At 37.3% G+C, this 16,031-nt stretch overlaps 1 protein-coding gene across 1 annotated transcript; it reads right to left on the reverse strand.

The window, feature by feature from the left end:
• Positions 1-203: 203 nt before the first annotated feature.
• shisa10.1 (shisa family member 10, tandem duplicate 1) lies at positions 204-10,244 on the reverse strand. Its single transcript, XM_027015235.3, has 5 exons — positions 10,088-10,244; positions 9,315-9,459; positions 5,882-6,006; positions 4,083-4,295; positions 204-2,661 (listed from the first exon to the last, which is right to left on the reverse strand). Exons 1-5 carry the CDS (start codon positions 10,146-10,148, stop codon positions 2,486-2,488), a joined length of 720 nt encoding a protein of 239 aa, XP_026871036.2. The 5' UTR covers positions 10,149-10,244; the 3' UTR covers positions 204-2,485.
• Positions 10,245-16,031: the final 5,787 nt, after the last annotated feature.

Genomic DNA, 16,031 nt, shown 5'->3' on the forward strand with positions numbered 1-16,031 from the left:
ATTGGTGCTTTGTCAGTTTATGCATAATTTTGATGAGGCATGTGTATTTCAAATTCACATAAACTTGTTATTGACTCCAGGACCTTTTTGTGTAACCAGCACAGACACTTGTTACTGCCATAATGATAAATTAAATCACTGATGTAAACAAATGTTGTCAGAACAAATGGCAATTTATGTTCCATGGTGCTGAGTATGACAAATCCAGTTATGCACAATGTTTTATTTGTCTTTGCATTCAGGGAGCTGCTTGGAATAAAAACATGTTACATGTAAAATTTAATTAATACCATACAATCTGAAACAAACAAAAAAACATCCAACAAGATGGAGCAAAATATCTGGGGTGGGGATGGAAGAGTGAACAGGAAAAGAATTACATGCCAGCATTTTAACAGCTACATGACTGTCTAATGACAAAGACATCAGAACTATGTAAGGCTTCAAGCGAGAGTTCAAAGAGTGCATAATTTTAAAATCTGACAAAAGGTCATCCAGTTACTTTGATGTCACATTGAAAGGAATGGCTATGTTTTTGAATATGCAAACTCTTTAAAGAAGGGGGTCTGCATTTTACACTTTTGGGCCACACTATGTTTGTGTGTGTATTGTGCCAGCTGAAGAAAGAGGGGTGGGGGAGATTCTAACAATATTCTTGCAAGCAAGGAATGAAGCTGATGAGACTATGCATGAAGTCTGAAGGTCAGACCAAAGCGACAGGCAGGTGTCTACCTTAACAAAACCAGTGGGATTCCCCCTTAATTATGAACAAGGTTTCTTTTCAAATATCAGGCGTATGGAAACACAAACATCTTCTTCCCACAAAGGTATGTGGTTTGATTTCCAACTTTCATGACCATTCTTGTAATGTGTATAACAAGAGAAAAATAAACTAATAAAAGACTTTAATCTGACATTAGATTTACCCTCGTCAGCCTCACCTGTCTGACAGATTTATCACTTCAACCTTGACTGCATAAAAGGGATGAAATAAGGTATATTCAGGATCCTTGCCTTTTCAAACTTGTGCGCAAAAACACACTTTACTCAAGAGGTCATAAAATATTCACAGATGCATCCACAACCTGAATAAAACAGACCCACACTACATCTATGTACTCTGTTCAATCCTAATAATCTACTTTTTAATGCTACTTGTCTACAACAACCCACCACAATCTTCAATAGGGCATAAATCTTTGGTTTTACAAAACAATACAGTATCAATACGCAAAATTAATAACAAAACCAACTTTTTCACAAATTTTATTCAAAAGTAAGGTCTTATTCCACACCATAACGTGCTGCAAGACATCCTTGTAAATGATCAAACGGTTAAAACAGTTTGAGAGTCTTAACTGAATGAACAAATGATATAGGCAAAGGAATAAAAATTATCGGTGTGCATGTTCACACTGATACAAATCAGCAGGCTGTTAACTGCTCAATCAACAAACAAGTATACTTTGTTTAGGAAAAGGAGCCCAATCTGAGATGTATTCATTTATATTAATCTTTAGCTCATTTTAGCCATTCTTACCTGCATCTAAATCTCACCGTCTACCCCCTCTTCTATACCCTGGGGTAGCACCACACATCAAAAGGTCAAAAAGTACACAGCACTTGTCCTCATTATATTAGTTTTCTCAATATTTATCCAAAATGTTTGTAAAATAATATTCAGAGACCTAAAGCAACACCCAAAACTATACCAAAAATGATCAACTACAGACATAACTACAACCAGTTTGCTAAAGTATTAGCCAAGCAATCTTAAAGCACAAAATGTGCGTGCCTGCCTGCTAATTACTAAAGGGATTATATGATTCCATATTTTAAATCATATAATCTGGTCAGTCATTAACAGGCAAGCATTTGTTACACTTATGGCTTGCATAGCTACTACAGCAAGTACTTGTAATATACCAAGAATGCCAACTGTATATGAACCGTGGATGGCTCGATATGCTTACTGGCAAAGTCTTAAAAACAAGACTGACACCCTATGGCTCAATCAGGAGTAAAGTTTAGATCTCAGCTACATGCCCCCCCTACAAAAGGCCAGGGCTTTGAGCTACTCAGTGGGGCTACTCCAGAGGCAACGCTAAGGAATAACCTAGGATGAAAAGATTTGGATGTTCAAAAAAAACAAAAAAAAACAAATGAACAACCAAAGCACCAGTGTTCTGGTTTTCAATCTTGGACCTGACCTATTCCTTTTAACTCCCAAAACAGAAAAGCTCAAATTGCGACCTCTGGTCATGAATATGTATGGATTACTATGCAGTCTGCAACAAACATTTTAAACAGGACTTGCCACAAGAGGAACTGCAAGTGGCCAAGATGGGAAAATAGTCCTCTATGCTGACCACGGTAAATATAGAACATACAGAATTTGTTGTTTTGTTTTTTTTTTTAAGTAAAACCAAGAGGAAGTATGTAAGCATCTGTAATCCAGCAGAGATTCGTGGTACATGGTTGTGGTTTAGTATCCGGTCTTTGATGGCTCTACGTAAGCAGGATTGTAGGGGAGCTGAGAGCCACTGTAGTCTGCTGGGCCAGGCGGCTGCGCATAGCCCGGCTGCGGAGGTGGTTGGAGAGGATATGGGGGCTGGCCATCATATGCAGCCTGGCTGTAAGGAGCAGGATATCGGGGACCCACTGTGGAGGAAATGTATAGTCTGTGACTGGCATCATATAGATGTGTTCTGCTACAGTCAACGTGGGTTGTCTAATCAATGGCACAAGGCATTTATTAATAAATTAATAAATTAATGTAAATAAAAACAAACACTTGTTTTCCTGATTTATAAAACTTTACAATGGTCAATTTAACGTATGGCCAAACCTAGACTTTTGCAGGTTTAACTTATTTGATTATTTTATTTGGGAATAATCAAATCATTATAATAATCAAATAATTATGTTTTCTACATTTTGCGGGTAGACTAGAAATTATAAAGATATCTTTAAAATATAAAATAAAATAAAAACTTGTCATAAATACATGTGTTATGCATGCATTATATGCATTATTATGCATATTATGTATTTTGTATTAGGCATTTATTTATTACCATAACTATATGCACATTCATCATAATTAAATTTTGTTAAATAATTCGGTGTGCTTAGGTGCTGCAGACTACACACTTTGGACACACCCCACACTTTGTTAAATAAGTAAGGGCCTAGAGATATCTGCTGCGTTTTCACTTTTGCAAGGAGTCCTGCATACCCAACCACCGCGAAGGTGGCCGCCTACACTTGCTTTCACTTTCCTTTATAAATTCATCTCCCCTCTGGGTCGCTTTATCATCCACTAGATCTGTTTATATCAAATTGTTTGTCACCGTCACATGCTCTGTAGAACAAATTAAAAGGAATGATGCAATCCAACCAGAAGTCACATCTGAAATCTCTGTTACAAAGAAACAGATCCTGGACAGTGACTGGATCCTTGGATAAAAAAACAGATGTTCACAGATTTCTAGAAAAGTAAAATCTGATTATGGTTCAGATTAATTAGTGGAAACTCCATTAGATCCTAGAAGGTAATCTGATCACAGACAAACAACTCTGCCTCTTCCTTCCTCTAACAAAGAAAACATCTGATGCTGGCCAGCCCCTTTTTAAAATTGATAAAATGTTTAAGGTTTTAATACTGAATTCTTTTCTCTTCACCCCCTTCATTTCAGCCAGCTCTTGGAAAAACTAGGCTAACCCTATCACTGTCTTCCAGCAGGCAGTAGCAGGGAGGTCATGGAGGATGTACTGTTATCAGATGAAACACTAATCACTGTTACGTTTTAAGCCCGGTGGTGGGTGTTATTTTTGGATAAGTTTCTTTTTTATTATTGTTACTACAGACTGTATTTTATTTGGAGTATTTGATTTTTGATTAAACATTTAAAAGTAAGTAATACCAGTTAAAAATGATATGCACCACCTCTGACATGTTCCAGTGTCCCTGAATCATTCAGACCTTTTCCAGCATTAAGGCTGCAACATTTATAAGCCATTTTGAAACTTTTCATTGCATTCAATCTCGGGGGTGGGGGGGAAAGAGACACCGTTCTTACCACTCTCATTATATGGGGGAGGGGGTCCCGGTGTGTATGGCTGTCCTGGATATTGATATGGGGCAGCAAGCTGTCCTCCATACCCAGGTTGGGCACTGTAGCCTGGCTGTGCTGGAACAGACTGGTATGGTGGATACTGATCTCCGGAATTCGGAGGCTGTTGCTGTGGATACTGGCTACTTATCACTGTGGTTGTGTGTGTTGCCATCACCGCTGTGTGTGAAAGAAACAAACAAACAAATAAACAAACGAGCAGCCATTTCTTGGTATGCAGTCAAAGGGCTTTAAAACAGGTTTTTAGGGTCCCAACTACTAAAGTACTGCTGTTCAGCATTGTTAAGCCCAATAAACAACCTGTACGCTTGCAGAAGCCAAATGCTACTTTCAAAGGCAAATCTTTGAACTACCCAGAAATACAGTGCTGAGATATAAACAAATAAAGAATATGCTTTGAAAATGAGAGAGGAAAAACCAAACTATAAAAGAAACAATGCACGCTGGAGAGGTAGAACAACCCGTTGAGGTATGCAGTCTGGCAACCAGCAAATGTTTCACCATGAAACGATAATGAAAGTCTAAGCAGTCAAATATGTACCATGACTTGGTTTTGGAAAGTCAAGCATACACAGTCTCGCCAATTATCCATACATTTGATCAAATTCTTCAATGAGTTTGAGTGGGTTTTTTTTAACACTTCAAAAAGGGTCTCCTAAGAGACAGCACATGATCACTTATAAACTCTAGAGCAATGAAGTTGGGCAAATGACCAACTGTCAGCATCATCTTGAGCGCATTAAATATCTTCCAGACAAGACATGCCAGCCAGCTCTCCTCATCAGAAGACACCTGCTGTCTCGTGACCCGTCTTGTCAAAATATGCATCTGCTTTTGCGTCTCAGTTGTCACAAGAACCTGGTGGGAAGCTGTATGTGCTAACTTCCTGCCTGACGAGTGTAACACCACTCTTGTGAAGTGGAAAGCCTTGGAAACCATGAGTCACTCTTGGTGGGGATTACCCAGGCACAGTACTTTGCTTTCTCTGCTCTAGGCAAGCTTCCAGCCAGCCCAGAAGACCAAACATAAGAGAACGTCAGAAAAGGGCCGACACCCTTAACTGCAGTTTTATTCCTGTCTTTGGATAGACAAACTTGCAGAAGTGAAAAATGAAAGAGCATTGCAATATTTACCTAATATAGCACTAACACTAGAAATATATAAAGGCTAGAAACACCATTTAGCCTCAACACATCAGATATATTAGTTATTCTCTCTTAAATCATGATTTGGTTAAGTTGATTGGATACTCTAAATTGTCCTGTGTGTGTGTGTGTGTGTGTGTGTTTGTTTCTGTTTCCCTGTACCCAGTGCAGTCCCCCAGGGGGACAGTGGCAGCACAAAATTGGCTGCCACTACTCACTAAGAAGGTGGCAGGGAATTTGGCAGCATTTGATAACTGTCCGAAGCCAAATTGGAGATGACTGGTTTATCTGAGTCAGCACAATTGTTTCGATTGTGCAGTTATGCATAGCTGTGCGTAAAGAAAGGCCCTTATGGATTACTTTAGTGCCTGTCTACACATCATAAAGTCCTAATCCGGTCCTTAGCGTCTCCCAGCAAATCCACGTTTTGTTTGCAACAGATAATCCAGGCCTGAACAACTTCCCATTATCTCCCTCAGGTGTGATAGGAAGTATCTGGACTGGGGATCCTCGAAGACCAGTTCAGGGTCTTATGCCCGCAGTGATTAAGTCAAACATTGTACTGGACTGCATTTCCAGAGTGGAGAGTGTCATACTTACGCCTGGGTTTTTGGCAGAGTTTGTACAGGCAGCAGCATGGACACACACAGCAGGTTATGAGGAATATAATGAAGACGACTGTAGTCACACTAACAGAGGCAATGGTTACGGAGCTCATCGCTTGGCTGTGGCAGGAAAAGAAAGTCAGACAGTGAAACAAACAAGCTTTTACTGGGAATAGTGCACAGAGACTCCATTTAAACTTGGGAAAATATTCCTGCAAAGTAATCATGCACATTTCTGGGAAAAAAAACCCAAAAACATTTAAGTTTTAAAAACACACTGTGTACACTGTTAGATGCACAGATAAACGGAGTGATCACTGTTAGTAACACTGTATAGCAGTATCAAATAAGCTGTTATACAATTTACAGTCAATAGTAAATTGTAATCTACACCTGCAGACAACACTATTGCACTCTGTTGTCAGGTGATTGACTGTACCAAGTCCTGTACCACTTGTTTGTCGTCAACCTTTACTGACCTCTTTAATTCTAATTCTAACAAAACACATTAAATATATATTACACAATCCAATTATGTTGTAAATGTACTTGTCAGTAGGCCTCATGTTTAAACAAATATGTATAAAACATATGCAATTGCATAAAAATATGTATTATTTACATATATAAAATATCCAGACCTCACCTGCCCCGTTTTCTAAACAGGTCAATCAAGAAAGAGGCTAATGTAAATATTTGGGCAGAATTGGGCAAATAAATAAATAACCATGTTACTGTAGCTAAATCAGCATGGAATAAACGAAGACAGAAAGGCTGTTCAACATACTAACTGACATATGATAACAGCCATAATAAAGCTGATAGATCTCCTTCTGAGAGTATTGAATCTAAAACAACAATAAAGGTAATAAAACGGTTCTTACCAAGCGATGACAAAAAACAACAATGGTCGAACAAGGCCTTCAATAAACATGAATGACTCTTGAAGGGAACTATTTATAGGAAGTATTACAATAATGGGAAGTGAACACTTGCAGTAATAATTGAACAAAATGATGTTTTTCCCTACGCTAACCAGGATAACATCAGAATTAATTCCATTTCACTTGTTATTTTGGTTTTCACAATGTTTGCTGCTTCAGTTTGCAATCTGGCAATTTGAATTAACTCTAGATTGTGAAGAGTGATCAGATGAATTGCATTTAATTGCAAAGTCATTCCTTGCCATGAAAATTAACTTAATCACAATATTTACTGCATTTCAGCCCTGCCACAATATGGCCAGCTAACAATTTCAGTGAGCTTGTTAGCTCAGGAGAACGTGTTAACGAGGACAAAGCAACTGATTTAATTCAACCATTTATCGAATCATCAACAACTTCAAGGAGAGAAGTTTATTTGCAGTGAAGAAGGCTTTCAGGGCACCCAAGAAAGTAAAGCAAGCACCAGAACCGTCTCCTAAAGAGGATGCATCTATGGGATCAGGTCACCACCAGTGCACTGCTTGCTCAGAAATGGCAGAAGGCAGGTGTGAGTGCATATGCACACACAATGAGGCGAAGGCTTTTGGAGGATGGCTTGGTGTCAAGAAGGGCAGCAAAGAAGCCGCTTCTCTCCAAAAAAAACATCAAGGACTGACATTCTGCAGGAAGTATAGATATTGGACTGCAGAGGACTGGGGTAAAGTTATTTTCTCTGATGAAGCCCCATTCACACTGTGTGAGACTCTGGACAAATGATTGTCTGGAGAAGAAAAGGTGAGTGCTACCATGAGTCCTGTGTCATGCCAACAGTGAGGTATCCTGAGACCATTCATGTGTGGGGTTGCTTCTCATCCAAGGGAGTGGGTTTCTCAAAATTTTGCAAAGAACACTGGTATTAAAACATCCTCCAAGAGCAACTTCTCACAACAATCCAGGAGCAATTTGGTGATGAACAATGCTTTTTCAAGCATGACAGAGCAGCATGTCACAAGGCAAAAGTGACAACCAAGTGGCTCGGTGAACAAAACATTGAAATTTTGGGTTCATGGCCAGGAACCTCCCCACATCAAAATCCCATTGAGAGTCTGTGGTCAATCTTCATAAATAGAGTGGACAAACAAAAACACAGAAACTTTGATGAACTCCAAGCACTGATTAGGCAAAAATGGGTTGCCATCAGTCAAGATTTTTCCCAGAATCTGATATCCAGCATGCCAAGGTGAATTGCAGAAATCTTACTAGAGAAAGGTCAACACTAAATATTAAGTCTTTGCTTAAACTAGATGCATCTGTCAATAAAAAAGTTAAAAAAAAACTTATGAATGCTTCTAATTGTACTTCACTATATCATATAAACATCAGACAAAAGGATCTAAAAAAAACTGAGGCAGTAAACTTTGTGAAAACCAAAATTTGACAGTCTCAAAACCTTTGGCCATGACTGTAGATGTGGCCTCAATAAGGGAACTTGTGTCCTCTTCCTATGCAAACTGTTGCTTCACTTTGGCAGTTTATTTGGCCATGAAAACGATAAACAAAATAGTAGTCCTCATTTCCTGTGATTTAGATGGACATAAGTGAATAGTATCCATTAACACTACATTAACTGCAATCACATGCTTTCTGTAGTTACTGGTGGGTCACAATGCTGAGGCGGCATTTTGGTCTACTTCTCCTTGCTGACCTGCTTCAGCTCTGTGACATTTATAGGCAAACACCTTTTCACACCTAAAGACTGCATAATTGATACCTTTCACACCAAAGACATTAAACATCTACCACATGTTTGTATCAGTCTTTTCTGCCAGACTCAATACCTCTATAAAAAAAAATCAGACTAACTATCATGAGTTAATAACTGGGTTCAAACAAGCTTAAGCAACATGGGACAAACTCAGTAAAATCATGTTTGACAACACACTAATTACTAAATGACAAAAATCACTTCCTATGTAGAAACCCACTGCTTGCAGCCTTGTGGCTTTTAATCGCAGGTACAGCACGTCTTTGGGTACACACACACACACACACACACAAGTACACACACACAACTTTACACTACAGCAAACAAATAGAAATTGTGAGCCCACTATAAAACAGGCCTACGGGAAATGCTTGAAGGAAAAAATTGCGTTCTGCAAGCTACCAAAGTGGAGATTCGAGGGCTGGGCAAAATGCTTGTGTCCAATCCCTATGACTAACAGGACTAAGCCTTCAATGAAATTTTATCGGGAGTGCTACTCTTCTTGTTACCGTTTAAATACTCTGCGCTGTGTTTCATGAATATTGTATGAATGCGTGCCTGTGGAAGTCTTAAAAATGTCCTAGAAAAAAAACAAAAAAACAAAAAAAACAAAAAAAAACACACGTCTGAAAATAAACTGCACTGAATCCTCGAGACTCAGAATGAGTAAAGCATTTGGCAAGAAAAGCTCACCAGCAGAAACATCTTATTATTTTAAGATTAATCTAAAATTTGCTTACAAGTGGCACTTGTCATCGTCTAGTTTGTGGACTTCATTAGAACAACAGTATCGGTGTTCGCAGCTACCGCAACAGAACTCATTAAATTGGCAATCTGTGGACGGCTTGTAGGTACCACTAGTTAAGTAGCTCTCGCAGTCGTCAGCTAAAAAGTGAAAGAATAAAAAGACAAACAGAACATAAGCCAGTGTGTCAGAAAAACAGCAGACGCCAGCGATTAAACCGACTGGTATGGCTTCTTTTAATCATACTTGTTTTAACATTAAAACAGATTTGCCTTTTATGATAAACTTATTATAGTGTCCTGTGTCTAGTTTCGTATATAATGACCTAAATCTTTCCTAAAAAACTTGCTAGCTAGCGTTAATTATAGTCTAACTTAGTTATTTATAGTCTATAAAAACTCGCTAGGTAGTGTTAATTATAGTCTATATGTAGGCTACAAGCTATACAGGTCCTGCGTTAAAAACGAGGAGCACGCGCATGGGTAACGACAGGAGGGAAATCGCAAGTCTTTTAAAACATAAAACCACATACATACACGTAACTTCAATACGAAATGTTCAATGTAAACATAAATTAATACCATTAAATAATACGACGGCCCGGACTCGTCAGATTAAGTATGGTTATCGTCTATACCACGACATTTGTTTGCTAACCATATCCACTGCCTACTACTCTTCATTGATTTTCAGCGTTACGCGAACATATCGCACTATTTATACGTCGGCAAAAGAATAATACAGTATAATTTAAACCCTCTCACTTACCAACTGCAGTTAAAAACAAAGACCAACTCGACGCAAGAATGACGAAAACAGTGTAAGCCATTGCTGGTATTAAGGCGAGGTCTTCCCTTGAGCTTCGAAGGCACTTTAAACGAATGCAGCCAGCTAATGTAATATGAGACGCATTCCACGCCCCAATGCGCTGAACGCGTTATCCAAACAGACTCAGGCGAAGAGACTTACGCACGGCAGTTTGTTGACGGATAAGCTTTTGGAGCTACATAAAGGAGAAAACGCGAATAATTCAGACGTATTAAAATGAAACGCGATGGCTGTGATCGAATAACGTACAAAAAGGCTGACAAAACCCAAGAAGCCGGTCACAATCTGAAATCCTGAATTCCGCAAACACATCTGGAAACGTTAGCTAGGTTAGCTAAATTACTGCACTGTGGAGCGGAATAACACTGAATCTGTCTTTTCAGTATGAAAATCATATTGCAAAAGGCAGAGAAAGTCTGTAATTGTGTGTCAGTTATCTATGTCTTAATTTTATAAAATTTGTCACTGACTGACAACAATTTATTTAATGCGAAAATGTCTCTGCAAAACGGTTCAAATCCTGTCCAAACCGATTCTGGGAAAATGCAAACGTGATCTCAGAAGTTTTAAAGGTTTTACTGGAAGCCAGAGTGACAATGTTTTACTTAGCATGCATGCAAAGCGTCAATGAAGCAGTTTCCTTGCGTTTCCCAAGCTTTTAATACTAAAGTTAACGATTACCATAATAAGCGATTGTGTAGTTCTGTTTATTATATAAACAAAATTACCGTCTTGTGATCTGTGATGACGCAGTGTCATGTGATAAGTACAATGGTTAAGCTTTGAGTTTCTGTATTTAAACCTACTATTGTCTCATACTGTAGTCATATGGTTATGTTAAATTTTCACAGTACAGTGCTTTCACGCTACAGTAGGTGGCTGTAATGCTCCTCTTTGTTGAATTGTGAGCTACAAGTGAAACCCAGAATAAGAAGTAAAGCATGAAAAAAATCTATTGCAGGCCCATTAGGTTTTAAATACTGGCCTTTCAGCAGAGATAAAGGCTCTCCTTGGACCGTATTTAAGTCAAATAGGATATGCCAGCAGTTATGACACCATCATGTATGGCTTGCATTGCCTGAACAAAATTGATTTGGTACTGTAAAGACATAATATATCTCTAGAATCATTAGAGGTGTGCTTCTACACTACATGTCAAGTTCCCCATCCAAACCACAGATTTTAAACATTTAAAATAATGAAAAAGCTTAATGACTTCGCTATACACACAAGTATAATTATTTGAATATCTGCTTATGTAAATTATTTAACTGTTCATTTACTTTTATATTGTGCACATTGCAATATCCCTAATATCAGACAAAACACAATTCACATATTGGCAATGTTCCACATATTTAGAGTAAAATTATATCTAAATAATATTCCATTAAACACTAATACTATTATTTCATTTTTACAAAAGTTAAATTATAATTTATTACCTGGTTTAAAATATAGCACACATCTCTAGGAAGGTTCATGCGCCACAACGCGTAGTTCTAGTCTCAGGAGCAAACTACTAAAGGCTTTTTCTGTAGTGTGTAAAAACAGGTATTAGTGAAGAAAAATACCTGCTGAGGTGTAGTAGTTCAACTTGCAGTTCCCTGATTTATCAGGAGTGTTGGCCATAAAGCTCATATTTTAACCAGTCATTGCGGGGAGAGAGAGGAAGGTAAAAACCAGATCTAGCCGTTTATTCTGGTTTTATTATTTTGTTGTCTGAAGCTTTTTTTGTGTTTAAAACACACAAAACAAACAGTTGTCTGCCAATGGTATGTGCCTCGATGTAATCAGATTTTCATATCTTGTCTCCTGTGGTATGCTTTCAGCCACCTAGCCACTCAACTACTCATTACTGCACCTGTTGGTGGCATATGTTAGCGTTCCACCTTGGCAGGAACCTAGGAGCATGGTGAAGATTCTTAAGACAAAAACCTGAGCCAGACAAATACTGCAACATCAACAGTACCAATAGCTGTACAAGAGTCTGCATTACCATGACCCAGCATATAAGCATCATAGGCTTGATGAGAGTAGCTTCATAAGAGCCCAGCAAGCAAGTAAAGGAGGACTGAAACAAGGGGCATGCAGGTGGTGATCTCTTCAACATGCAGTTGTAATATTAAGTACACCATGAACAAGCAACACTTAGTGGGAGGTGGGAACAGCTCAAGTGTCATAGGTGTGGTCAAACAGGCTACAAAAGAAATGGTAAGGACCAAGTACACCAGATAATGCTGTTCAAGGGGCTCCTCTCTACACCACCTGGACCACAATGGGGAGGGCAGGAAAGGGAAGGGAAGTAGCATTTGCTACTAAGCCAAAAGCTTGAGATGAACCAAAGTCAAAATCATCACAAAATCTTGTACATCAATACTCAAGTTGCTCAGAATCTAGTGGGCTAATTTTCAGCAGTTCTTCTCACAAATTATGCTAAGGCTATTGCTGCACTGGTTGAGCTGGAGGCCATCATTTTAATCTGTGTAATGTTGTAAATGTCTATTAATCTTTTCACTGATTTTTAAGAATCCTTAGGTAAATGTTTTGATTTTGTGTGTGAGTGCTGTTTGTACAGCGCTTTGAGCTGCATTTTAATTTGTATTTGAATTTAATTTGAATTTTGTAAGTGCTATATAAATAAATTATTATTATTATTATTATTATTATTATTATTATTATTATTATTATTATTATTAATAATAATAGTAGTAGTAGTAGTAGTAGTAGTAAATAGGAAAATTACTACCCACTACACTACTTGTGGTGGCTTAACTGAACTTGGGTTGGGCCAATGAGGGAACGAAGAGGACTTATAGGATGACGTGCGCCTCCCTGCTGACTTATTTGTTTCAAATTTAAGTTCTTAATGTGTGGTTGTTTGGTTAAGTTATATTGTTTGGTCGGTGAGTCACGTTTCTTTTTGGTTAAATGAATGTTTTAGAAATGTGTTACTCTCCTCCTGTGTCCATCATTATATTCCCTGTTTTCCCCATTAGTCTCAGTTTTTTATTTTTTTAAACTATTTTTTAAAACAAAAGTTTAAAAACTTTTTGCTCGTTTTCTATTTGGGAGTTGTTTTAAATGCCTTGCTTTGTGCTAAAAGTTATTTTTGGGTAAAGATGGCATTCACAATTCTTGCATGAATACAAGGTGAAAAGTGCAATGTGAATTTGACTGCAGAATTTTAATGTATTTAGTTTATTAAAGAAAGTACATACATTTTCAAATGATAGAAACAGAAACAAAATAATGGAATATTCTTACCTAGGTATAACTTGAAAACTCTTATGTGAATGTAAAGCCTTATGTGTGGTCAGAGTTAAGAGTCAAAAATGTAATTAGATTTGCATTGTATAATTTGAATGTTTTTGCTTTATTAAAGTATAGAAAATCATTTTCAAATATTTATACAGGACAGCAAATAGCTGATGTTGGAATATTCCTACCAAGGCTTATGTTGTAGATTTAATGTATCGGATCATCAGCCTCAGTGCTGGAGATACACATCCCCAATTGCTTAATCAGTGCACATATTGATAAAAAAAATCTTACATGAAGGTCAGGCTATACCATTATATATGAGTGTAGGTCCTTTGAAGTGCTATTTTTTTAAATTAAATAATCTACAAAAAATTCACACATTTTCACATTACAAATAAGAAACAAACTATTTTTTTGCAATATGCTTATCAATGCATATGCTGATTTTCCTTCATTAAAGCATGAACATCCATTTTCATACGTTTACAAACACTCAGATACTCTAACCATGGAATCTCCACTGGGGTATAAGCATTTCTGTTGGACTAAGGTCAGTACTTTGACCTTGCAATTCTAAAAACCTTTTTCTTCTTTAACCATTCTTTGGTAGAAAGACTTGCATGTCTGAACTTCTACTAAAATCATAGACACTGACCTCCATAATATGTATGCATGCTGATAGCAAATGAGCTAGTTGCCTGTAATTTTTGGTGCAATTTCTGCATTTAATGTATGTTGAGTATGTGCAGTACTTACAGTGAATTTTTATAGTTTTTCCTTAATTTCCTTAGGTTTTCATTAACATTTATTATTTTTTGCAAGCACAAGCACAATGTTACCAAAAACAAAAGGCAACCCATTTCAGTTTTGTATCTGATCGTTCCAGCTATCTACCTATACCGACCAGGGTACTTAAGATTATCTTCAATGAGAGATAATGTGCTCCATAAAGATCATCTTGACTTTATGATGCTTTTGGGGAAACTCAGTCTACATCGTTTTTCAAAACTGAACAAAAACACGGAGGACTTTACTTGCCTTAATACTTTTACATTAACCTGTGATGTCATATTATAGTTTCTTATTCACTAAGGAAGAAATAACCAGTTACAAATAGCTGTAATAGGAAACCAAAAGCCTTATGAACGGCCTCGTTGTTTCTCCACTCTGCCAAAAAAAAGCAGCTGCAGTCCGTTTTTTTTAGAGAGTGGCTTCAAACATTAAACGTAACTGTCTTAAATACTAAATTGATGACCAGGCTTATTTTAAGTGGAAACACAGCCTGTTATATCCTGCCATATAGTATTTTAATATTGGGGTGTCTGCTTAATCTATCCTTTTTAAAAAGATGAAACAATAGAATAATAAACAGTCTTATTTTTTCCACAATTGGGTAGCACATGTAGCCTAAAAACTGTATATCACATTAAACATTACATTACATACTGCTTATGTTTGATTAGTATGTATTTCGTCCCGATTTTGCTGAACATTTTGTACAACAAACCTTTACCCCAGATGCCATATTTCATGTGGCACTTTTTTCTTTGTAAATCCTTGTAACACCATGTTTCTGTTGTAGCCTAACTCTATCACTTTAATCATAGTTAAGCTATAACATAAATAAATGTATTATAGTGATATGTTGCCCTGGCACATGCATTCTTTATTTGGTTTTATTTTAGTTTATAGATTATCTAGCCAACCACAATTAATAACTTCCTGACACTTCCACTAGATGGCTAAATTCTTGCAAATGATGTACACCACCTGCACACATCTCTGTGCCATTTTATTTTATGTATTTTATTGAACTTCTAAGGAAGGCATATTTTGTACAATTACATTCTTTTTTCATTGAAACATAAATTATGCACCTACAATGCAGGCCAGCAAGCTATGAGCAACTTTTCTTGGCTTTTTTGGAATTATGCAGCTGTGTTTTCAACAGACTAACACTGTTCATTTAAAAGGCTCTTATAGATGGGCGGTTTCTCTGTGCAAATAAGTAATGTACGCATGACTGACGCATGACAATTTTCTAGTCTCCAGGAGAGCAGATGAATATTCTGAGCTGTGCTAAAGGGATAGAAAACACAACACCCATACAAGTCAAAACAAAAATAAACATAGAAAAAAAAAACTACAAAATGGAACGGCCATAAAAAGCCATTCACCCTGTCCAAAATGTGCAAATGTTCCGAAAAAGGTCATGAGTCACTTTTTTTTTTCCCCTCTACTGTTGTCTACAGATCACAACTTCAGGATAGCGTGTCAAGTATGGACCCAGTAGACCCTAGTGTTATTATTACAGATCTATTAGCTACTGTTAAATAGCTTTTATCATATTTAATCAGTATAGTTGTCACTAAATATACACTTCATAAAAGTTGCTCAATTATGTGATGTAACTGAGTTTTGTAGGATGTCTTATTTGGTAAATGAATTCAGAGATGAATGAAAGTGTAACGAACGTGAGGAGATGCAGGAATAGGAAATGAGGAAGAGCAATAAAGCAAATGAACACTAGGTTTCCTGCCTCTGACTGTCAGGCACCTATAAGCAAATTCAATTCTTCACATAATTTATTTAGGATCTACTTATTCAAACCATTAGTGAA

This window comes from Electrophorus electricus, chromosome 22 (genome assembly GCF_041902795.1).
Source record: "Electrophorus electricus isolate QZ-2024a chromosome 22, ASM4190279v1, whole genome shotgun sequence".
Classification (NCBI taxonomy): Eukaryota; Metazoa; Chordata; class Actinopteri; order Gymnotiformes; family Gymnotidae; genus Electrophorus; species Electrophorus electricus.

Bases quoted from the DNA above. Each gene is read 5' to 3' on its own strand.
- shisa10.1 (XM_027015235.3), bottom strand. From the start codon at position 10,148: ATGGCTTACACTGTTTTCGTCATTCTTGCGTCGAGTTGGTCTTTGTTT. The intron at 6,007-9,314 runs GTAAGCAAATTT...TTCCTGCCACAG, and splicing joins GACGATGACAAGTGCCACTT to CCAAGCGATGAGCTCCGTAA. The intron at 4,296-5,881 runs GTAAGTATGACA...TTTCACACACAG, and splicing joins ACTCTGCCAAAAACCCAGGC to CGGTGATGGCAACACACACA.